This window comes from Salminus brasiliensis, chromosome 4, assembly GCF_030463535.1.
Source record: "Salminus brasiliensis chromosome 4, fSalBra1.hap2, whole genome shotgun sequence".
Taxonomy (NCBI): Eukaryota; Metazoa; Chordata; class Actinopteri; order Characiformes; family Bryconidae; genus Salminus; species Salminus brasiliensis.
Window position 1 is genome coordinate 20,044,590 of NC_132881.1, and position 25,206 is coordinate 20,069,795.

At 42.5% G+C, this 25,206-nt stretch overlaps 1 protein-coding gene across 2 annotated transcripts in view; it reads right to left on the reverse strand.

Annotated features, from left to right (window-relative positions):
• The window catches only part of plpp4 (phospholipid phosphatase 4), a 114,356-nt gene that overhangs the window by 11,278 nt on the left and 77,872 nt on the right, over positions 1–25,206 (reverse strand). For both annotated transcript variants that reach the window (XM_072677532.1, XM_072677531.1), the window contains exon 6: positions 24,363–24,533. In XM_072677532.1, coding sequence (XP_072533633.1) covers positions 24,363–24,533 — 171 coding nt within the window. The remainder of the gene's footprint in view (positions 1–24,362; positions 24,534–25,206) is intronic.

Here is a 25,206-nt window from a genome sequence, read left to right on the forward strand (position 1 = left end):
AAAACATAACTATACCCACACATTACTGTAATCATACCCTAGATATAGTCTTGAGGATATAAAACTCTGGCTGTCACATAACTTCCTTCTTCTTAACAGTAACATTTACATTTACGGCATTTAGCAGACGCTCTTATCCAGAGCGATTTACAAGGTGACTCATATTACAGACGTGGGCCAATGTAGTGTTAGGAGTCTCGCCCAAGGACTCTTATTGGTGTAGCGCAGCATAGTCACCCCAGTCTCCAACATGATGTGGTAGCTCACTGGCAGGTAGTGCTGTTATTTGTTGCGCCACACCAACCACCAGTAACAAAACCGTGGTTCTCCTTTTAGGTCCAGAAGGCACTAGAAATAAACTTTCAGACTTAATGTTTGACTTGGCTGATTTTTCCGTTATTCCTGGTCCATCAGCTAAAAATGTTGGCATCATATTCGATTCAGATCTATCATTTGAGCAACATATAGCTAATATTAGTAGGACAGCCTTAGTGGGACAGCCTTTCAACATTGACTAAAAATACTAAATCCTTATCTGTACAGGATGCAGAAAAGCTAGTACACACTTATTACCTCAAGGCTAGATTACTGTAATGCACTTTTGTCAGGTTGTTCAAGCAGGAAACTCATTAAACTTCAACTAGTTGAAAATGCTGCAGCCATGGTCCTTACTAAAACTAGAAAATTCGACCATATCAGACCAGTTCTATCAGCAATTCATTGGCTCTGTCATGGCGTGTACGGCCAGACCAAGAGGGATGAACACTCGCAGAGATGGAGATCAAAGCAAGAGGGTTTATTAACCAAAATGAACATAAACACAAGGGGTATGAAAAACGTGAGCAGCAACTATGGGTTAAACCAGAAACAAAACCTGAACGTGACAACCAAAATGGCGAACACAACAAACCAGGGACTGGGAGGAGTCGGGAGCTAAGCTAGATACAAAGGGGAAAACCAAAAGGGAACCTGAACTTAAACCTACAGGCAGAGCCTGGGCGAAGGGGCTTTAATGTAAACAGAGGCTAGAGCCAAACTCTAATAAACAAAAGAGGGGAGCTGAGGAACCAGCTGCTGGACCAAACGACAAGGCTGACCTAACCTGAATATGGAGCGCGCTGCCACAACAGGAAGCAAGCGTGCCTTGCTTGCCACAAGAGTTAACGTTAGAACCTACTCCTGTAATGTGGTGCTCACTTACAGCGGGGTTTGAACCCAGGCCGCCGTGTTGGCGGGCCGGCGCGCTACTGAGTGAGCTACCACAATCACGTGACCAACGTGCCCAAGTGCAGAGTCTTTCAATCTTAGAGCAGGTAAAACAGAAATGATAAATAAAGCCACTCGGGACTCGAACCCAGGCTGCCGCGTCACAAGACTGACGCTCTGCCACTTCACCAACAAATGAAACTTAAAAAGGGGTGAGTTTAATAAACTAGGCGACGTCGCGTCTTATGCGAAACAAAAGGCGGGAAACAAACAAAGGACGCCAGGGGAGAGCTGGCTACCTTTTTAACACTAGAGGGAAATACAACTAAGGGCAAAAAGGATCTCCCAAAGGAACCCAGAAAAATGAGAAGTTACAGGGAAGGCAGACACTCCTGCCTTCCTCTGTAAAACGAGTGTATGTGTGCAAACACACACACACACATACACACACACACACACACGGGCACACACACCAGGGAAGACAGACACTCCTGCCTTCCTCTGCTACATGACACACACTGCACAGACACAGGGAGACAGACTCGGGAGAGACACATGAAGGGGAGTGACACACACTCAGCCTTCCACTCGAGAACCACAGACTGACACACAGACACACACACCACCAGAGTCAAAAGATCCAGCAGCAGGGCAACTGGATCTGTGTGCCTATATAGCCTACTGCCCAGGTGTAGGGAATTGGGCTCAATCACTGGCTGGGGTGACTCGGGGCCTCCCCCTGGTGGCAGGAGGAGGCCTTGCCCTGGAGCTACCCCTTACAACTCCTGAACGTGAATCGAGAACTAGAGCTGACCTGAACATGCCGGTAACGCGTGACAAACCTCAGAACTAAAGATTCCAGATGAGTCAATTCTTGGCAGAGAATCAAGGGGTTGAAGCTCCTTAAGTACCCCCAGTCCCAGGTGAAACACATGAACCATGAATCAACACAAATGAACGTGAACCGAACACACATGAACACAAATGAACACGAATCAACTCAAACAAACAGGAAGTCCTTATTTGGACCTGTGGGCGGTGGCCTGACAGGCTCCCAGTTAAATTCTGTATTGACTACAAAATACTTCTATGAACATACAAAGCCCTACATGGCCTCGCTCCTGAGTACCTGCGAGATCTTGTTACATATTATGAACCATCAAGATTCAGAAAACCTCAGCAAGGGTAAGAGCCTTTTCTTATAAAGCCCCCCAACTCTGGAATAACCTTCCAGATAATGTTCGGGACTCAGTCTCAGTCTTTAAATCCAAGCTGAAAACTCATCTGTTTAGTTTAGCTTTTGGTAAACAATGTTTTTTAGATAAAGGTTGCCGGTCCAGGGGTTCGCGGACACAGGGAATTGTAGTACACTGACATGCTGGAGCTGTCGTCTCGCTGCTTACACGCGATCACTCAGGTTTGTTGACGGTGGAGCAGATAGATGCAGGCGTTTTCAGGGTGCTCCCATGTCTGTTACCTTCTGGTTCTCTCCTTTTAAATTAGGCTGTTATAGTCAGACCTGCCGGAGTCGTCAGACACAATCTGATACTGCCCAACATTCTCTGCTCTCCATAAAATTCCTCTCAGAACGAACCCTCTCTTTTTACCTTCTCTGAGTAAACGGCCACCCAGCCCGACCTGCTGGAAGATTGCCCGCTGAGGTCCCCTCTACCTGCGTCAAACCAGCTGCCACCTATCGGTCCAACCAGCAGGCCCCCCACCCACCACCACCCATAGCAGACCAGCGGCTCACCCGCCTACCACTGCTACCTGTTTAGTGACCATGTTAAAACCATTTTTAACTATCTGTTATACCTGGTTTGGTAATTTTTATCATTAATGTTTAAATATTTGTGACCAGAGGAGGATGGGTCCCCTTTGTGAGTCTTGGTTCCTCCCAAGGTTTCTTCCTCCAGCTCTGAGGGAGTTTTTCCTTGCCACTGTTGCCGTTGGCTTGCTCACTGGGGGTCTTTGATCCATCATGTTTTACATTATTTTCTTCTTTCTTCTTTGTCTCTGTCTTTTATTAATCACAATTCATGTAAAGCTGCTTTGTGACGACAACAGTTGTAAAAAGCGCTATACAAATACATCTGACTTGACTTGACTATTGTAAGGGGTAGCTCTAGGGCAAGGCCTCTTCCTGCCACCAGTCACGCCAGCCAGTAATTGAGCCTAATTCACTACACCTGGGCAGTAGGCTACATAGGCACACAGATCCAGTTGCCCCATTGCTGGATCTTTTGCCTCTGGTTGAGTGCGTGTCAGCCATAGTCTCAAGCCGAAGGCTGAGTGGGTGTCACTCTCCTTCATGTGTTTCTCCCTAGTTTGTTTCCCTCTGTGTGAACCCCAAGTTTCCCCTCAAGTTCCTTGTGTCTGTGCAGTGTGTGTGTCTGTGTGTGTGTATGCGTGTTTGCACACATACAATCGGTAAGCAGAGGAAGGCAGGAGTGTCTGCCTGCCCTGGTGTGTGTGTCTGTGTGTGTGTGTGTGTTTGCACACATATAATCGGTAAGCAGAGGAAGGCAGGAGTGTCTGCCTTCCCTATAACTCCCCAGTTCTCTTGTTTCATTTGGGAGATCCTTTTGCCCTTAGTTTCATTGTTTCTCAAGTTTAAAGAGACAGCCAGCGTTCTCCCATGGCGTCCTTTGTTTGTTTCCTGCTTTTTCTTCACGTTAGACACGACGTCTTATTTGTTTGTTAAATCCACCATTGTTTTTAACTTTCATTTGTTGGCCACTTTCATAACTGCGGCAGAGCGCCGGTCTCGCAACGAGGCGGCCTGGGTTCGAGTCCTGGGTGGATTTATTTCTCATTTCCGTTTTGCCTGATCTAAGATTAAGACTCTGCACTTGGGGCCGTTGGTCATGTGATCATGATAGCTCACTCAGTAGCGTACCGGCCCACCAACACGGCGGCCTGGGTTCAAACCCCACTGTAGGTGAACACCACATTACAGAAAGATCCAGCCAAAACATGGACCCAGCAGAGCCATTTAGTCTAGAGCGGGCAAAGTTCCTAGTAAAGGTGGATGCCTCTGAGGTAGGCGTAGGTGCTGTCCTCTCCCAGTGGTCTGGCCCTGGCCAGAAGCTGCACCCCGTGCCTACTTCTCCCACCGTCTCACCCCTGCGGAACGGGACTATCAAACATCTATCAAACACACCCACAACTATAGTCCCCAAAACCTGGATTGTGGCGCCCATCCGATCGCAATCAAGCGAGCTCACCTTACTGAGCCTGATCCGGGTGGTGGCCCCCCGGATCGGCTTTATGTACCCGGGCCTGTAAGGCAATGGGTGCTTCAGTGGGGCCATGCGTCCTCCCAGGCAGCACACCCAGGGACTACACGCACGCTTGAGCTTCTGCGGCGGCGATTCTGGTGGCCCCGCATGGAAGGAGACATGCGAGCTCATGTAGCCTCGTGTTTGGTGTGCTCCCAATGCAAAGACCCCAGAACCAGGCCCACTGGTCTACTACTTCCGTTGGCCGTCCCCTCGCATCCTTGGTCCCACCTGTCCCTTGACTTTATCACTGGGTTGCCCCAGTCACGTGGCAACACTGTGATTCTAGTCATTGTGGACCAGTTCTCCAAGGCTGGCTGCTTTGTGGCTCTCCCAAAGCTGCCAACTGCTAAGGAGACGGCCGAGCTAGTGCTCAACCAGGTGGTCCGGGTTCACGGAGTCCCCTCAGACATCATGTCAGACCGTGGGCCTCAATTCACCAGCCAGTTCTGGGAAGCCTTTTGTCGACTGTTGGGGGCAGAGGTCAGCCTCTCGTCTGGCTTTCACCCCCACGTCCTTTGTTTGTTCTCCGCCTTTTCTTTGCGTTAGACGCGACGTCTTTGTTTGTTAAATCCACTCCTTTTTAAGTTTAATTTGTTAGCCGCTTTAACAACTGCCACTTTGGTGAAACGGCAGAGCGTTGGTCTCGTGACGAGGCGGCCTGGGTTTGAGTCGCGGGTGGATTTATTTCTCATTTCCGTTTTGCCTGCTCTAAGACTGAGGACTCTGCACTTAACATGGCGGCCTGGGTTCAAACCTCGCTGTAGGTGAGCACAACATTACAGCTATTAATATTACCACTATTAACTATCATTACTCTGACCATCATGGCCATGACTATATTAAGTTATACTATACCATGATTAATATGTTATAATTATGAACAGAGCAGTTTAACAGTATAGATGGTTTGGTAACTTTTATCAATAATTTATAAATAGTTCTGACCAGAGGAGGATGGGTCCCCCTTGTGAGTCTTGGTTCCTCCCAAGGTTTCTTCCTCCAGCTCTGAGGGAGTTTTGCCTTGCCACTGTCACCATTGGCTTGCTCACTGGGGGTCCTGGATCCTTCATGTCTTCTTACATTATTTCTGTCCAACATTTCCAGAGAATGTTGGACAGGAAAAGAGATGGAGTCGGAGGTCGGTCAGCATTAGCCTTAAGCCTGGCTAGCATGCCGCCTCGCCTCCCCCTGTTCTGCCTCTGCTTGCATCGCTTCCTCTTCCGCCGGTGTCCGGAGGAGTCGTAGTCTGCCCAGCATAGCTCTGAAAATATTGTCCATAGTTGCTGCTTTTGTGGCCAAACTGTCCTTTGTCTTAAAAAGTTCACTTCGGCTATAACTCACATGCTTAAGGTGCATGTAGTCGGGCTCAGAACCGACATAAAGATTTCTAAAATGTGCTGATGTCTAACGAACACTCAAGATGCTAGATCCCCCTGCTGTTTGCTGGTTATTGTGCATGGACATGCTGGGACACCAAAGATAATGTTTGGCAAGGGATGTAAGTTGGCTAATTTCTAATAAAGGACTATCTTATCTTATCTTAAGGTTGGTGAGACTCTGCCGACCCCTGATGGTGGAGAGGAAGCACAATCCCCTCTGTTCATTTTTGACATCCTCAAACGTCTTTTCTTTTAAATACCAACCCTTTCCTACCTTCACTCTATTTTCTGCTTATTCTGCTTTTGTTTCTGACAACTGCTGTTGGGACACTGCCAACTCATGCTACCTCTTGCTCTGTACTTGCTAGTTGCTTTCTCATATAATCTAGGTTGACCTGGGCATAGGAGAGGAGGTCTATGGCTTCCTCTAACTGAGACTCAAGCTTCAAACCCTGAGCCTTTACAGCTGTCAACATGTCCTCACACTTAAATACCTCTGCCAGCTCCTTTCCTTAAAGGCCAATACCTATGGCGAGCTTCAGATCCTGACATTAAGTATGATGTAGTGTCATGGCCTTGGATGACTTAATTTGGCTCTAGAAGGGTCGTTTTTGGAGCTGAAAGAGAAAATGTTCTCCATGCTTCTTTTGCAACACAGGAGAGTCATGTATGTGTTTATTCACTAAAATGGCCACTAACGAAGCAGGTGATGAATAATTACAAATCAACACTTAAACAACACAATATAACTCCAAGTAAATCAAACTTCTGTGAAATCAAACTGTCCACTTAGGAAGCAACACTGATTGACAATCAATTTCACATGCTGTTGTGCAAATGGAATAGACAACAGGTGGAAATTATTGACAATTAGCAAGACACACTCAATAAAGGAGTGGTTCTGCAGGTGGGGACCACAGACCACTTCTCAGTACCTATGCTTTCTGGCTAATGTTTTGATCACTTTTGAATGTTGGTGGTGCTTTCGCACTCGTGGTAGCATGAGACGGACGTGGCGTTGTAGGGAGGTCATACAGGCACATGGAGACCACACACAATACTGAGCCTTAATTTGACCTGTTTTAAGGACATTACATCAAAGTTGGATCAGCCTGTAATGTGTTTTTCCACTTTTTTTCCACTATTTTGTGTGTGACTCCAAATCCAGGCCTCCATTGGTTAATAACTTTGATTTCCATTGATAATTTGTGTGATTTTGTTGTCTGCACATTCAACTTTGTACAGAACAAAGTATTTAATGAGAATATTTCATTCATACAGATCTAGGATGTGTTATTTGAGTGTTCCCTTTATTTTTTTGAGCAGTGTAGTTGAAATGACAAAGTCTCTTGACTTGATGACTTACAATAGACAAGCCCCTCTGTACTTGATGGCAATAGTCACAAGGCGATCCCTTCAAGTCCTTTGAGTTAGGCTCGGCATCCTTTAAGAGTCACTGAAGACATCCAGACATTTTTCTGTCCTGGAACCAATGTGGTGGAAAAAATGCCCCGAGCATCTAACTGGTCGTTTGGTGATTTCAAATGCAGACTCACCTCCTCAAAAGTCCAAAGTGTAGTGTTGAGTATTATGGTATTCATACTAACTTTTGTATTTAAAAGCTTTTGTATATCTAAGCTTAGAGGTGTCTTCTGGATCCTAGCCTATATAAACTAGCTAAGGATGTTTTCTGAGTAAACAGTAAACGTTTCTGAGTAAACCTGAATAAGAGCGTCTGCTAAATGCCTTAAATGTAAATGCGGATGCCAGACCCGCGCAAGGTGGATATGGTAAGGAATTTACCTATCCTGCCATCTGTCATAGCCCTAAGATCATTTATAGGCCTGATTGGCTTATATTATTTTATAGAGGGGTTTAGTAAGCTGGCTAAGCCTCTTTACTCTCTGCTAAAGGGGCATACAACCAGCCAAGATAAGATGTTTACTCCCGGAGGCACTATCTGTGTTTGGATGCCTCAAGGTTGCAGTCTGCCTAGCCCCCGCACTACGAAAATCAGCATAAGACCATTCATCCTAGAGGCTGCAGCTTTGGATGCAGCTTCTTGTCACACCATTCCAGGAACTGCTTCTGAATGGATGGAGGAGTGATGTTTCCAACACTTATCTGGCAAGTTGGACTCTGGACTTTGCCTCTAGAGACAAAGAGGTTGTGAACAAGTCTATTGCGTTCCTGCTAATGACACTGGTCTACACTGTTGCGAAACTAAAGCCCCAGTTTTTCCTGATGCACTGTGTGGTGAAACAGCATGCTGTTACTGTTTTTGTGAACAAAGTACAATTTTTGGACACCGAAACAAAGTTGTATTTCTCTGGATTTTTGGTGTGTGTAGGGGGGAAGAGTTCTTATTTTGCTGTTTATCTTTGTTTACCTCACTGTTTACCTTTGTACAGGAGCAATAAGTTGAAATAAAACTAATTTGAAAATAAAGTTGCATTTCTCTTCCCAACAGAGAGGTGCTCTATTGTTAATTTTACACTAAACTCTTAAGTAGGTTCACTACATGCATATTTATTATGCTACCGACAGCATCAAAAGCCTCCTAAGTAGTGCACTGTTTCTGCAACTTAACAATTAACAAATATCAAATTTCCATCTCTGTGTACAGTAACATGAGTTGATATTGCAATGTATTGCAAAAGTATTTCCATATCTCTCTTTACCAGCTGCAACTGGGGTCTGGGGGTCATCTTCTTCCAATGACTTTTTTTTTTTTTTAAACCTGGTCTTTTCGGCTCCATCTGGCATCTTCCTGCCCTCCACCGACTGATGCTCTGTGTTATGGCGTGTGCGGCCATACAAGGCAGGATGAACACTTGCAGAGATGAAACTAAGCAAGGTTTTATTAAAACATAAAGGATGTACAAAACAAGGCGCAGAGAAAAAAGGTGCAGCAAACTAATGGTCAGACCTAGAACACAAACAGAAGGTGACAAACCAAGTGGCAAACACAACAAACCTGGGACTGGGAGGAGCAGGGAGTGACAGGGGATGAGCCAGAATGAACTAAGAATCTACACAAGAGAAGGGAACAAATGAAACCACAAGCCTAGCTTGGGATGCAGGGGAAACTAGAACTGAAAAATAGAGCCGCAGACTGACATGAGCTGGCCCATCGGCAATCCTCCCGAATCTCCCGATTAGCCATTCCGGCTACTTTGATAAAACCACTTATCATCTACTCTGAAAGCTCATATGTTGTGACCTCTCTAACAGAATATCTTCCTGTTTGAGAAAAGAGGGTTTGTGTCTGCAGATGGAAAACCACTAGGGCAGGCTGATGTCCTACATTTCACTGCTGTACTGCTGCTTCATAGAAAGAAACCTGCTGCTGTACAGAAGATCAAAGCGCATCTGAAGCTGGGTGTTTCAGGGGTGGCAAATGGAAACAGGAGAGACGAAGCAAAAACTGCCGCTGTGGAGGGCATGCTGTGAACTAGAAAAAGGTGTTTGAGTGTACAAAAAGGTTGCTTCGACAGGGAGGCCGCTCCGCAGCTGAGGCCAGCCATGGGTCCGACCCCACCTCCGCCTTCTGACGCAGAAGGAGCTTTGATGACTGAAAGGCCTGTCAAGACCAGTGCAGCTCGCGGAGGGTCCATTGACAAACCTCCAGATTAACTTTGACCAGTTTTGGTTGTAAAGGGGCGATACAGTTTTTTTACAATATGAACTGAAACTTGAAACACAAGCTACCACAAAGATTTTGTGGGAACATGTTTTCTGTCTGAAAAAGATGGTGCTGGAAAAGGGCTCGAATTAGGCCAAGTATCTGTCTGCAATTTGAATAGTGTTGCAACACAGTGCCACACAGTTCTCACAGTACTAGGTGATGACGGGACGACCACTGAGGATGAGCAAGATTCAGCAGAGGTCCTACATAACACTAAGCAACTTTCTGTAAAGGAGAAGTTGAGGTGTTTGAAATTAGAACAGAGTGATTGTAGTACTTTACCTGTTCATATTTTTTATTGTGGAGTACATCTGCTATGTATAATCCAAATGTAACGGAATTTATTCTAGTTATTCATATTTATGACAAATAAGATGTTTTCATAAGAGTTTCTATGGTTAAGGATATTGGTATGTCTGTACATCATGAATTGTTGACTTTGCCTGAGGTGAAATAAGCTAGCTGTTGCCACAGCCTGGGGGATGTGCTGATGTGTTCATTTGAAGTAACAGGTAAAGCCTGAATGCCAAATTCGGCCGCAGCTCATTTTCCAGAACAAGCAGATGTTTATCAGTTGGAGCATAGTTCAGTTGCCGATCATTATGCTAATGCAGGTAATTCCATTTAGTGTATTATTATTTTTGTTGCGATGGCATTTTATCAACAACACACCTGTCCTTTAACTAAATATTTTTTATTTTCTGTGTATTTCAGTGTTTCTGGATGCTGAGGCTGTTTTCACCTCCTGCTGTTGTAGATGTGACATTGGCCAAGTTTGACTGGTCTCAGTGGATGAAACTCCTCCCAAATGCATGTATTAAAGTTATTAAAAACTTTAAACTTTAATTGAAGAACTCCCAGTATCACATGCTGCTTCTTTAGGAGGGAACACGGTTTGATTACATGTTTAGAATCTGTTCCATAAGTTTGTCTCAGTTTGAAGTATGTGTGCATTAGAGCTACACACACACTTGAGGGGGGTCTGTAAGAATGAAGGGTCTTGTCATACACCTTTTTGATGCAGCGTGTCTGCTTTGCAGGAGCAAGGTCACAAGTTAGGACATCCCATGAAAGCCATTATGAAAAACAATATTTAAACACATGGCCATTTGATCTTCATTTAAACAATATTAAGAGATGTAACTAAAATCTGAATGAATGTCTTTTTAAAATCACTGATAAAATGTAATTAATAAAAAATGCAATTTTCTTGTGAGACAGTGTCAGGACATCCAAGGCCCTATTCCCCCATTTGGCTGAAATAACTTCAGTTAGATGTTTCTACCAGTCTCTGACATCAACTGGGAGAAAGGTTTTCCCATATTTCAGCTTTAGGACAGATGCTCTCATTTTCCGCAAGGTCAATTTCCCTGTTCTTGGTTTAAGTGTTTTCTGGAAAATGTGTATGTTTTGATAGCAAGGGTTTATTCTTCGTATACCTCACATAAAAATCAAACGTGTGTGTACATTTATTACCCACATATGTGTCCTGCCTGAGGAAGACTCCAGTATTTAGACCACCCATGCTACTCAAACTCAAACTGCCTGCTCTACCAGGCAGTACCACTTTCCCACTGGGCTAAAATTGAGAGCCTACAAGCAAGTGCAGCAGCGTTTCTTTGGGGGGCCCCCCTTCTACCAGCTAAAAGCTACGGCAAACAACTGGGACACAGGCTTTGGACACCTCAAAGCATAGTCTTGATTGGACCAGCAGCTAAGAGTCTGCCTTTTCCGATCTATTTCCAATGTTTTTATTATTACCAATTTTTTCAAAAACATATCACATGAGTGTATACAAATGCACACAAAATTGTTGGTACCCCTCAGTTAATGAAAGAAAAATCCACAATGGCCACAGAAATAACTTGAATCTGACAAAAGTAATAATAAATAAAAATTATATAAAAAAACAAAAATCCAACACTGATTTTGAACCATGCTTCAACAGAATTACTTGAAAAAGTAAACTCATGAAACAGGCCTGGATGCCAAAAATAATGGTTCTCCTGAAAATAGTGTGACCAAAGGGACATGTTAAATCAAAATGTGTCCACTAATTAGCACCACAGGTGTCTACAATCTTGTAATCAGTCAGTGGGCCTATATATAGGGCTACAGGTAGTCACTGTGCTGTTTGGTGACATGGTGTGTACCACACTCAACATGAACCAGAGGAAGCGAAAGAAAAGAGTTGTCTCAGGAGACAGTTGCACATATTATTCAGAAATGTAAAATCCATGGGACTGTAGCCAACCTCCCTGGACGTGGCCGCAGGAGGAAAATTGATGACAAATCAAAGAGACGGATAATACAAATGGAAACAAAAGATCCCAGAAAAACATAACTAAAGAGATTAAAGGTGAACTTCAAGCTCCAGGAACATCAGTGTCAGATCACACCATCTGTCGTTGTTTGAGCCAAAGTGGACTTCATGGGAAGACGATTTGTAGAAAATAAATCATTAAAAAGCCAGACTGGAATTTGCCAAACTACATGTTGACAAGCCCCAAAGCTTCTGAGAGAATGTCCTATAGATAGATGGACCTTTTTGCCAAGGCACATCAGCTCTATGTTCACAGACAGAAAAGTGAAGCATATCAAGAAAAGAACACTGTCCCTACTGTGAAACATGGAGGAGGCTCTGTTATGTTCTGGGGCTGCTTTGCTGCATCTGGGACAGGGTGTCTTGAATCTGCACAGGGTACAATTAAATCTCAAGACTATCACGGGATTCTAGAGAGAAATGTGTCTGAAAGCTTGGTCTCAGTCACAGGTCATGGGTCTTGCAACAGGATAATGAACACAGCTAAATAAAAACAAGAATGGCTAAGAGGAAAACAACTATTCAACAACAAACTATTCTGAAGTGGCCTTCTATGAGCCCTGACCTAAATTCTATTGAGCATCTTTGGAAGAAGCTGAAACATGCCTTCTGAAAAAGGCACCCTTCAAACCTGAGACAACTGGAGCAGTTTGCTCATGAGTAGTGGGCCAAAATACTTGCTGAGAGGTGCAGAAGTCTCATTGACAGTTACAGGAATCATTTGATTGCAGTGATTGCCTCAAAAGGTTGTGCAACAAAATATTAAGTTAAGGGTACCATCATTTTTTAATAATTCTGTTGATGCATGGTTCAAAATCAATGTCGGATTTTCATTTGTTCATTTTTATAGAATTTCTATTTATTATTACTTTTGTCAGATTCAAGTTATTTCTGTGACCATTGTGGGTTTTTCTTTCATGAACCGAGGAGTACCAACAATTTTTTCAATGTGTGTAGATTTGGTCACTGGACGATAGAACTGCTGTGACATGGGCTCGTCGAACCAGACGCTCACGAATGTAAATAAGGGGACTCTATAAGGAACAGGGGGTGATCCACAACAACAGGTAGAGATACGGTCCAGGTCAAAACCAGCAGGGCAGTCATATACATTGAATATACAAAGCGTCAAAAAGTCGAGCAGGGGTCAAAACCATAGGCAAGCTAGATTAAACAAACAAAACAAAAAGAGCTAGGCAATAGGTACATGGCCATCAAAACAGATAAAGAACACTGGGTATGCATATGAAAAAACAATTGCAATACTTTACAAAGTTAGAAGTAAAGAGAGTTTTTAAATACAAAACAGAGATGTAAACAATTGCAGTCTGGTGCCTCGAGAGAGACAGGAGGTGAACATGGGGGTTTGACAGTTCCTCTGTGTCCACATCACAGAGAACCTCATGTGGTCCCTCAAAACCAGCTCCATAGCCAAGGAAACCCAGCAGCGCCTCTACTTCCTGCGAAGACTAATGATGAGACTAGTACTCACCATGTTCTACAGAGGGACTGTGGAGAGCATCCTGAGCAGCTGCATAATCGCCTAGTTTGGGAACTGCAATGCCTCAGATGGCAAGACTCTACAACGAATAGTAAGGACAGCTTAGGAGATCATGTCTGATATGTCATAGACATTCACACCACACGCTGCCCCCCTAAGGATATCAGCAATGTAAGGGACCCCACTCATCCCACACATGGACTTTTTTTAACTGCTGCCGTCTTGCAGAAGGTACAGGAGCATCCATGCTGTCACTGCACGGTTCTGCAATAGCTTTGTCCCACAAGCAGTCAGACTTTACCCCCACCCATAATATTTTAAATCCATCTGCATTCTATTTATCTTATTTATATATTCCACATGTTACTACTTCAGTACCTGCTGTGTTTCATGTGCATTGCATGCTGTTTGCACATAATGTCACAGCATGTTAAATGTCTATGCACCTTAGTATCAATACCTATCTGTTAAATATCTATGCACCTTACACTCAATACCTCAACCCAGAATTGAGTCGTATTTATTGTATTTATCCAGGGTATGAACATCGAGAGTGTGGACTCTTATAAATACCTGGGTGTTCATCTGAACAACAAACTAGACTGGTCAGTCAACACTGCTGCACTCTACAAGAAAGGCCAGAGCAGACTCTACCTGCTGAGGAGATTGAGGTCCTTTGGAGTGCAGGGAGCACTCCTGAGGACGTTCTTCGACACAGTGGTGGCATCTGCCATCTTTTATGGAGTGGTCTGCTGGGGCAGTAGCATCTCGACGGCAGATAAGAAGAGACTGGACAAACTCATAAAGATGGCCGGCTCTGTCCTGGGGTGCTTCTTAGACCCAGTGCAGGTGGTGGGAGACAGGAGGATGACAGCCAAGCTGGCATCCATGCTGGAGAACAGCTCCCACCCCATGCATGAGACTCTGGCAGCACTGGGCAGCTCCTTTAGCGACAGGCTGCTTCACCCCAAGTGTGTGAAGGAGCGGTATTGCAGGTCCTTCCTTCCTGCTGCCGTCAGACTGCACAACCAGCACTGCTCCCAGCGGACCACATACACACACACTTAACTACACACACACATGTTCATGTTCAGGGAATACTATGTGCAATCTCCAATGTGCAATTAAGAGTCTTTTGCTTTAAATAATATTGTTATTGCTTTTTAAATTCTTATTTATATTGTGTATATAGTGTAAATTATTTATCTAAATTTTTGTAACTGAGTGTCTTGCTATCCCTTTCTGCTGTTACACTGAGAATTTCCCCACTGCGGGACTAATAAAGGACTATCTTATCTTATCTTATCTTAATAATCAACTGAACCAGCAGCAGTCCAGTAATTCATTCATAAAATCAATGACTCATTAATATTAATAATAGTAATTAATATTTCTTGGTTTGCTTTGCGCTCCCATTTCTGCTACATAGTTAATGATTTGGTTTAGAACTTGCATAAATATATTCAGATTGTAGTTTAACTAACTATTGAGATATATACAGTTGTGGTTTTCCTGTCCATGTGTGTAAGCAAACAAGAAAACTATGTGATGGAGGCTAAAGGACTGATGTCACTTCACCTGTGTCAAGATGTTAGGTGGTCTAGGGCCAATAAGAAGATATTTAATAGGAGAAGAAAGGAAGTCGGAGCGGTAGTTTCTGGCCAGAAGCAGGCCATCAAGAGATCTGACTGAGAAGTAAAGAAAGGGTTAAACTTGCTGCTCACATGGACTGTGGAGTCATAACTCGGCTAAGTGTGCTGTTGCTTCTCCCCTGGTTTCCTGATGAACTGGTTTTACCTGTGGACTTGATTTTTGAGTCTTGGATTTAAAACCGATTTGTCCAGCAAGTTCTCTAAATAAAATTGGACTGTTTTTTTCTGCTGATAAATAAATATTGGTGGCTCACTGTTGTTAAAGTTGAGACCTTAATAACCGTGTTGTTTGTGTTCAGAGCAAAATACACAAACAACTTCCAGCTGGAAGAATTGGGAATGGGGAATTGAGAGTGCAACCACTTCCAATTCTACTGCAGCCATGGGTAGAACGAAAACGCAAGAGAAAAACATTGTTCTGGTTGCCACTGACCGTTCTATGGTCTTCCTGAAGATAACAATATTCAATTTACCTCATGAATATATATGGGAGTCCATTCGTTCCATGATGAATATATCAGTTAGTCTTACTTCTGACTACTATCCACAAGCTAATGGTGAGGTAGAACATTTAAATCAAGAGACAAGCAGATTCTACTGTAGCAATTCCTAGCATGATTGGAGTCAGTATCTATCATAAGCTGAGTGTGCACAAAGCATTCTTTATCTACAGGCCTCTACCCCATTGCATTATTGGCTATCAACCACCTTTCTTTTCTTGTACAGAAGAACCCTTCGATGTTACTGCAGTGCATAACTGATTTATGAGAAGTGGTAAACCTGCAGAAGCTGATCGCCACTGTAGAGTTTGTTCTCATTTTGCCCCAGGACAGCTGCTATGGCTAAGCTGGTAAAATGCTTAGTCACAAGTTTATTGGACCATTGAAAATTGTAAAGAGGATCATGCAACAGGTCATCCTTCACCTCTGGAAATAGACAGGAGCGTGGCCTATTCGGTAAACACCTTGCTGGATTTGAGGGGTTGTTCACTTCAGTTCCTGAGGAAGGGAGTTGGGTTGATGCTGGGGATATTCTGGATCCCCCTTTTCATGCTGCTCGCCCAAACAATCCTGCTCTATGCCCACAAGGTTGTCCTGCTCATTCGAGATGGGTACAGTCAAAAACCCCTCTTCTGGCCACTAGATGTCCTACTCCCCTGAAATTACATTTAAAGCATTTAGCAGACACTCTTATCCAGAGCGACTTACAAAAGTGCTTTGCCATTTACTCCAAAAAAAAAAAAAATACCCATAGCTAGTTTGTATAGACTAGGATCGAAAAATATCTCTAAGCTTAGATACAACGAAACACAAAAGTCAACATGGAGACCATAATGCTTGACACTACACTTTGCCCAATTACTCTCGGAAGAGGTGGGTCTTCAGTCTGCATTTAAAGACAGTTGTTCGGAGACCCAGGGGAAGTTCATTTCACCACTTTGTTGTCAGCCTGGTTGCTTGTCTTCCATGGATCTTAAGGGATGGCGGTTCAAGCCAAGCCATATTTGAAGCTCAAAGGGCTCTTGGCTTTTGACCACTGCCATTAAGAATGGGCTGGTCCAGCTTTGTAGGCCAACATCAGGGTTTTGAATCTGATGTGGGTAGCTACAGGAAGCCAGTGAAGAGAACGCAGCAGTGGAGTTACATGGCTGAACTCTGAAACATAGAAAACAATTCTAGATAGGAAGGGTCAAATTCTCCAGAAGATCAGAAGATGACTTGAGAATGATAACTGACCACCCATGACTACACCAAGGCTTCTTGTTTCTGTAGACAGAGTGACCAGGGAGTTCTCAAAGGAGATCATTGTGAAGCTGTTCGCGGGATGTACAGCAGCTCTTTCTTGCTGAGGTTGAGTTTGATGTGGTGAGCTGCCATCCAAGAAGAGATGTCAGTGAGACATGCTGAGATGTGGGTAAAAACATCTGTGTGTCAGAAGGTGGGAAAGAAAGGATGAGTTGAGTGTCATTAGCATAGGAGTGGTGAGAGAATCCATGAGAGGATATTACTTCACCAATAGTGCAAGTGTAGAGTGAGAAAAGAAAAGGACCAAACACAAAGCCTTGTGGAACGCCAGTGGAGAGACTACAAGGAGCGAATGTTTCCCCCTGCCATGCTACCTGGTATGAGCGCCCATCCAGGTATGATGCAAATCATCCCCATGCAGAGCCGGTAATACCAAGGCTGGTGAGGACAGACAGAAGGATCTTGTGGTCCACTGTGTCAAAAGCTGCTGAGAGGTCGAGGAGAATCAGGACTGACGACAGTTTGGCAGATTTTGCTGCATGGAGCTTCTCTGTAACTGCAATGGGAGCAGTTTCAGTAGTGTGCGCTGCTTTGAAGCCAGACTGAATGACAAACATTGACAAATTCTGGTGCAGTTCAGTACTCTTGCTACAGAAAGTCAATTCACCTGTAGCAGAAGAAGAAGAGAGGCCATGTGCTATTGAGAGCTACAAACTGCAAACAGCTAAAGGCTAGTTTGAAGTAATTTCATTTCAATTTCATGAAAACCTGATGTTTGTTATGGCCAAAGTAAGTACCACATGTTTTGTTCAATTTATACAATTCATGTATACATGCAGAGGATTGGATTTATACAATGCTATTGGTAAGGGAGTTTTCATTGTTGAATTGTGTGCGTAGAAGGATTTTTCAGTGCCCTGCTAATGCGGTCTGAATGGATGAACCTGCCTTATGGAATCATTTCTGTGTTAAAAGGGATGGAAGAGGACCAAAAACACCACAAGCAACATTTTCAGCTGTTGGGGCTTTGAACTTGACTGATCCAGTGATACAAATCCACACTGCTCTTCCTTCCTTCAATTCCACCATCCTCAGAACTGATCAAACTATAACATTGAGATTGATCCAATTCAATACATGCTTTGCAAAGACTCAAAAAATAAAAGACAGCATTGTCTTGTAAATATTGTGTAAATGCAATTTGCTTAGTTGGCCCTTTGTCCGGATGTAAATACACACTTTGTACAAACCAGATCAAGTCTTGGCTTTGTCATCTGCTCAAGGTTAAAGTGGCCAGGTCAATTCCTTAACTCAGTTATCTGTTTACTTACCCAGTACAGCCCAAAGGGCTCTGTTACAACTGGTTAGTGTCCTGAAGATTGAGAAGACTGAGAAAGAGAAACAGTTGGTTATAGACAGAACGTTGTAACGATTTAGATTTTTCTTTCCAGAGTTACTAAAATTCTGACACTACTGGTAAAGTTAATTCTGTAATTTTATATATAGATACAAAATAGAACTGCATACAAAATACACCCCCCCCCCACCAGAACTCCAGACAAAGCACAAGTCCAAGATCAAAACAGTAAATTGGCACCAGTTCCCAATAGTTTGTTCTTGATCCTTTGATGAAAAAAAAAAAACTTCAGACCTCAGAAAGGCAAAACCAAAATCCTCAACAAAAACACACCAAAAATAGAGGGCCCAGCAAAACACTGTGCCCACAAAATGTATCTCACCCAGCTTCATCAAAAGACCCTTTCCTGTTCCAAACTATTTTTTTTTTTCAAAATAAAAGTCTCTCCTTTATGTGAAACAAGGAAGTAAAAACAGAACCCCTCCTATGACCAGTTATATTAGTCATGATTAACCAAAACTTTGAATGTTTCTTATAATTATAAACACAAATTTAAACTTGGTGTTACCTATTGATCATTATAAATAATATATCACAGGTCCCAAGATGTGGCAGTGTCACAATGTTCAAAGATGTTTGAAAGGAAAGAGAGAAGAGTTGACTTCTAAAATTTATGGCTGTTAGCAGAAAAACTTACTTTAAAACTGCCCAGATGTAGTTTTATACATTGTTTCAAACCTGTGATTTTGACCCTAGAAAGTTCCTTTTATGATGGGCTTATGAATAATTTGATGACCTCTGATCTGACAACAAGGCAACATCATGGCTTACATACAACCAACATGTCTAGCCACAACATTTGCATGGTCATATTAATATCATTGTAACAAGCTAGTGCCATCAGGCAAATTCGCTGTTATAAGGCCTGGTTTGATTCTGGTGCTGACAAGCATGCTCACCAATATTACGGTAATATATATAAACATTTAAGGGCAGAAATATTATTTCACAATAAGTCACAACTATTATGTTCCAGTTAAGAATTTCGAATTTGTCAGGTCCGCGTCACCGCACCCACCCCGAGGACGGTCCCGAGCCGCGGTCCACAGGCTTCAAGTTCAAGGACATGAACATGGTTCAAATGTTCAAATGAACATGTTTGACAGCCATGTTCATTTGCATCTGTATCACGTCTTGATTTGGGCCACCTGAGAGCTGGGGTATAAAGGGAGGAAACGCTATCTTCTCGTTGCCGAGAATTGTTCTTGCCACGCCGAGCTGTATGGTTGGCTTCATGTTACGAGGATTCTAGGTGTGTTTATGGTGTTCGCTAGAGTACGCTCTTTAAGAGCCGGTTCATGTTTTGAGGGAGTTCGCTTCTTGGCTTACCGGTTGGTCGCCTGTGGGATTCGGCGTCCGATTCCCTCGAGTTCGAGTCTTTTAAGTTCAGATTTGGGGTTGGGTTTTGTTTTACTGGTCTTGCCTTACGTTCTAGTCTTCCTCCCTCCTTTTGGTTTGGCCCGTCTCACTTTGTTCCCTGGCTACCTACCAGCCTCAGGTGGCCTTCAGGTTTAGCCCACGTTATTTTGTCACGTTTGTCTTGTTTATCCTTTATCACTGGTTATTGCTGCACTCTTGTGTTTTCCCCTATTTAATTTAATAAAATCAGGCATCACACCGTCCCTGCGAGTGTTCGCCCGTCATTGTCTAGCCTAGCCAGCATGACAGAATTGGCCCATTTTTACAGTCCTTTTTTGCTTTTAAATCAGGAGACAACATTTCTTGAGGTTCACTTCAATTAATAGATTTCACATTATTGAACAAATAATATATTGAACAGCCCTCTGCAGAATGAGCCATATTCTGTTAGATGACACCCAGGAGAACGCACAGCAAATAGTTGGCAAACTCTGTCTACCCCCTGTTGGGTGTTTGGGGAGCTGTGAGGAGAATTACTACCTTACAACTCAATGTGTGAAACTAACAGAAATTTCCATTTTATATAAGATGCTTCTTTCATCATACTTTTACCATGGGTTTTTCCAAAGCTTAAAATGAAAAGTCAGACCTGTCGATATGAAATGTCAGCTGATTGTTAATGCTGAATGTCATTACACACAGAGTCCATAAAAATATGTAATTTAAATGTGGCAAGTGGTTGCAAATGAATACAAAACAGTACAGTTTTATATAAACACAGTTCCTAGCAAAACTAAGAAACCTAAGAAAATATCTCATTTGCAAGGACTTCAAAATTTAAAAATGTAAATTCAAAGTGGCATTTTTCCAGTGCATGTGATAATCCTGGATCCATAAATAGAGAAACATAAAGAGGGCAAATGCTTTCAAACTGAAATAATGCATGATACAAAGAAAAATGTTTAAAAATGCATAGGAACAAAATCATGCATGTCACATTTGAACAGTACACACAGACAATTGCACATAGAGCAAACCCAGCTGATGTTGTGTAGCCCTCATCAAAAGTGCTTCTAATATGGCAAGGTTTGATGAGCATGAAAATTATGTAATTAATATAATTGGGCCTTTGCAATCACCAGTTCTTAGCCCAGTTGAACAGCTATAAAAGATTCCTCACTGCTTCCATTTGCATTTCTTTATCTTTTCAGTATAGTTCCAGAATATCTATGCCAAGGCACATTGATACTGTTCTGGTGTTTCAGTTTGGATCAACACAGCATTAAGAAACATTTTCCATTAGTTTGTTGCTCATCTACTTACTAAGCAATTGATGACAATAATCAGGTAATTACATTAAATTAGTGTATTATCAAATTATGCCAAAATAACAATGGCAAATTAATAATGATAAAATAATGCAAACTCTAAGGTTAAAGGTTAGTTAGTGACATCGTTTAAAAACATAGCAATTAAATCCTGCTACTTTAGGGTTTACATCGCTTTCTTGACAGAAAATATCAAAACAATAGTCAACACCACAACAGAGTGGTGCAAGGCTTTTGGGCTACAACAATGGTGCCCCGTTTGTTGTGTCCACAAGGTTTTTGTGCAACAGGAATGGTGCACTGTTTGTTGTGTTCAATTCATTTTATTGCATGCGGTTGACAAAGCAGTACGACAAAGGGGTTAGAGAAATATCAAAATATGCACATATTCATAATTCTGTGGGAAAAACAAAAAGTAGGACACTGCTCCATCCTGAGCATATTTAGCAGTGTGCTAGTTATGCAAGACAAGTCTTTTGATATCATTAATCTCCAACAAGACTAGCAGTTCTGCTTTTTTCCTCAGTCTTTTGAAAATTGTAAAAAGGTTCAGCAACAGATATAGTCTTGCTAAAGCATTGTTGCTATTGTACTCTAACAGAAGGCAACTTCATGTTCTTATTTTATTCAGCGTCCTCTCTCTCTCTCTCTCTCTCTCTCTCATGACTTAATGCTCTTCATCAGTAGTATGTGATATGTTTACGCTTCTCTCTCTCTCTTTGATTGATAATGATGATAGCATGCTGTTATAATGGGTGTTCCAGCAGAAAAGACTGACTTGCTATCAAAGAGGGTTGGGAGTTTTTTTGTCTAACAAACATTAGGAGGCCATAACAGTTGAGTTGGAGTAATTGTAACAGTAATTGGCTGCAAACTATCACTATTGCTTCAAATGTTATAAAAAGTTTTTGAAAGTTCATCCTGTTCTCCTGTTCAGAACTGCCTGCTGTGTCAGGCCATCTGACTAACATACAATGACCAATAACAGTATTCTTGTCCAAAGCACAAACGACACAACAGACCTGGACTCTCCAAATCTAGTGCAGAGTTTAATGTTTACCCTGATTTTACATATGAAATACTATTCATTTAGGGCTTCATAATTAGCTAACGAGTTAAACTGGACAAAGCAATACTATTAATTTTTAACTTGATCATTATCTTCCACATTATCTTAAAATAACAAGGAGGGGCACAGGAAAGGGTTCTTTGAATGATAGTACAGACAAACCACTTTTCTTTCTTTAAAATATATTTCTACAAAGTAATGTCAATTAAAAATATATAATGAAAAATAAGTGACTGCATAAATGTCCACCCCTTTTAAAATCATTGACCTAATTAAACAGAGGTCCAGGCAATAGACTACTTTTATAGTAATCTTACAGTTAGTGAGATGGAGATCACCTTAGCACAGTGAATGTATCTCAATGTCAGGTCCGCGAGCTGGTGGAGAAGGGCTGACCATACCTGTAGCTCCCAGCCATGCCCCGTATCCTAACGATGCCCCATTCCAGAGCCATGCCTCCCAGCCCGCAGCCACCTCTGTGATGGGACCTCTGGACAGCGAACCCATTGAGGTTGTCGTGTGCCCCCTCATGCCTACAGCCACTCCTGAGGTCCAAGCACCCAGGTCTACGCCCACGGTCCCTACCCCGGTTCAGGTTCGAGAAACTACGAAGACGTCAGAGCGGCTTCCTAGTTCTGCTAAGTTCAAGTTTATCGTACTGTTCATGGACGTGCCACATTTAAGGTCTGTTCTGGTTTATCCTTCTGGGTTCTGCAGCTGATCTTTCAGCTCCTTTGTTCTACGTAACGTAAATTCCGTAGCGCCTGACAAGCACGGTTTTGTTGTTCCTCGTTTTCCCCAGGCTCTGCCTATTGGTTTGTGTTTTCGTTCTGCCTCCCCTTCTCATTCCCCCCGTTCAAGCCTAGCTCCGTAGGTCCCACCAGCCTCAAGTGTGTTTGTTATTTTGCCCACGTTGCATTGTCACGTTTATATTTTGGTTGTTCCTTATTCCCTGTAACACTGCTGCATTTTCTTGGGTTTATCCCTGTTTTGTTGCTAATAAAACACTCTCACATCGTGCCATCCCCCACGAGTGTTCACCCTCATTGTCTGACCTAGCCCGTCATGACACTCAAGTGATTGTAGTATAAAAAACTGCAAGTCTGCAAGGTCTAGTCCCTGGATACAAATACACCATGAACAAAAAGGAACACTAAAGACAAAAGAAGACAAAAGAACTCAGGGGTGGATTAAAAAATAAATAGCACTGACCATCCCCTGGGGTTAAATTAAATCAATCATGTAAATTATTAAGGAATATAGTACATGTGTAAATCTGAATTGAGCCGGCCACCCTTACTGAGAGACTATGCAAGAAGGAGACTAGTGAGGTAGACCTCCAATACACTACTGAAGGAGTTAGGATGCTGTCATCGCCTTGCCTCATGGAGGGGATAGTGTTTGTGGATGATGTGTAGTATTTGATGTCAAGAACTATATGTTGGTCTCCTCAGACCAAAGAACCTTCTTCCATGAGAACTGTTCAGAAAACTACTGCTGTAAAGAACCATAGATTGAAAGTTTTTTGAAGGGAATTAAAAAGTGTTATTACTATGACACCCCTTCAAAAACATTTTCTAAATACAGTGAAATTACTGTCCATGATATTCTACAGATGTGGCAGATAGACATTACACTGAATATGTATGGTTAATTCCTTTAACTAACATGAATACAAATACATATAATTAATGTTAATGGCCAGGTACTGAAGATCTGTATGAACAGACCATCTACTGTGCACTGTAGAAGGCTGATGTCTGTGCTAGTTTATTCACAGTCACATATGCCACAATTTCAAATACAGATGTTGTACCAGAAATAGTCAAAAAGATAGGTCAAAGGTAAATATGGTCAAGATATAAACTCCAATTTAGCCTACTTTGAATCTTGCCAACCCAAAGAAAAAAACTTAAACCTAAAGCTAAAGACAAACAAAGCAGATATCAGCATTATGTTAACGAAAGATCACTAATTTCTAAATTGGGAGATTCAGAGAGAGATTGAGATTCAGTCTTAGGAGATAAGACAAGTTTAGCATGAGCACTGTTCTGTCAAATGAAAAATGCATGAGGTATTTTTCTTCTCTGACAGACAGAAGAAATATGCTTGTGTTGTAGAAGAGAAATGACTAGATTATACTTTTCTAATGAGAAGAAACTAAGCTGAGATTAGTCTGACCAAATAGTTATGCCGCCTGTGCAACAATATATTTTTTTTTAGTTTGAAAATCCAAGGGACCTGAATTTCAAAAACAGGAATCGCTCAAGTCTCACAAAGAAACCTTAACAGTATTAAAGAAAACTAAATTCGATTAAGGGGAGATCTTAAATAGAATACTTTCCTCTAGGAGTGTTGCTGCAACGGGTGAATTGGCTTGCTTTAGGTCAAAGCCTGGAAAGTTTTCTGACCTTGCCAGTGGTGCTTATAGTCGCAGGTGCGGGACAGGGCAATCATCATGGCACTGTAGAGGGGCAGGATCATGGCACAGAGGCGCCAGCTGCGTCCACGCCCGCAGTCTGTGAAACACTGCAGCTTACCAGCCAAGTAGAAGGAAGTGAAGCCCAGGCCAGAGAAAGCAACTGTACAAAAGAGGGAAAGAAAGACTTAGGGTGTATGAACAGAGAAAGATAGATTAGTGTAGAGAGAAGGCGATAAGTCAAGTGGTTTTTATTGTTATTCCATCTGAGTACCAGTATACAGTGGAGCGAAATTCTGTTCCTCCAGGACCATGGTGCAATATGGAACAGAACCCACAAAAATACATAAAATGCAAAACATAAAATGCAAAATACAGGGTAAGAGTATCAATAGAGATGTGTATGGGTCTCAGCGCAGTCCTTGTGTGTTAAGACATCTGACAGCTTGGGAGTAGTAGCTGTTTGAGAGGCAGTGGTGGCTCGTATGCTCTGGTACTATCTGTCAGACGGCAGCAGTGAGAAGAGTCTGTGTAAGGGGAGGGTGGGGTCATCCACAATGCTACTGCAGAGAAACTTGGTGCTCCTGACGGTTTCCACAGCAGACTCGATGATGTCCAGCAGAGGGGTGGGCACCTCATACCCTCCTGAAGTCGACAACCATCTCTTTAGTTTTGTCCAGGCTACATTAAAAAACTCACAAAAGAGGCTTTGAAGCTGACATTATTTTGTTTAGCTGTAGTTGCTTTTGAATGTTAAATTCCTACATATTGTTTTTTAAATAATAAGCTATTTAATTAAATTTTTTATCCAGCTAGAGACTGATACAGTTCTCACA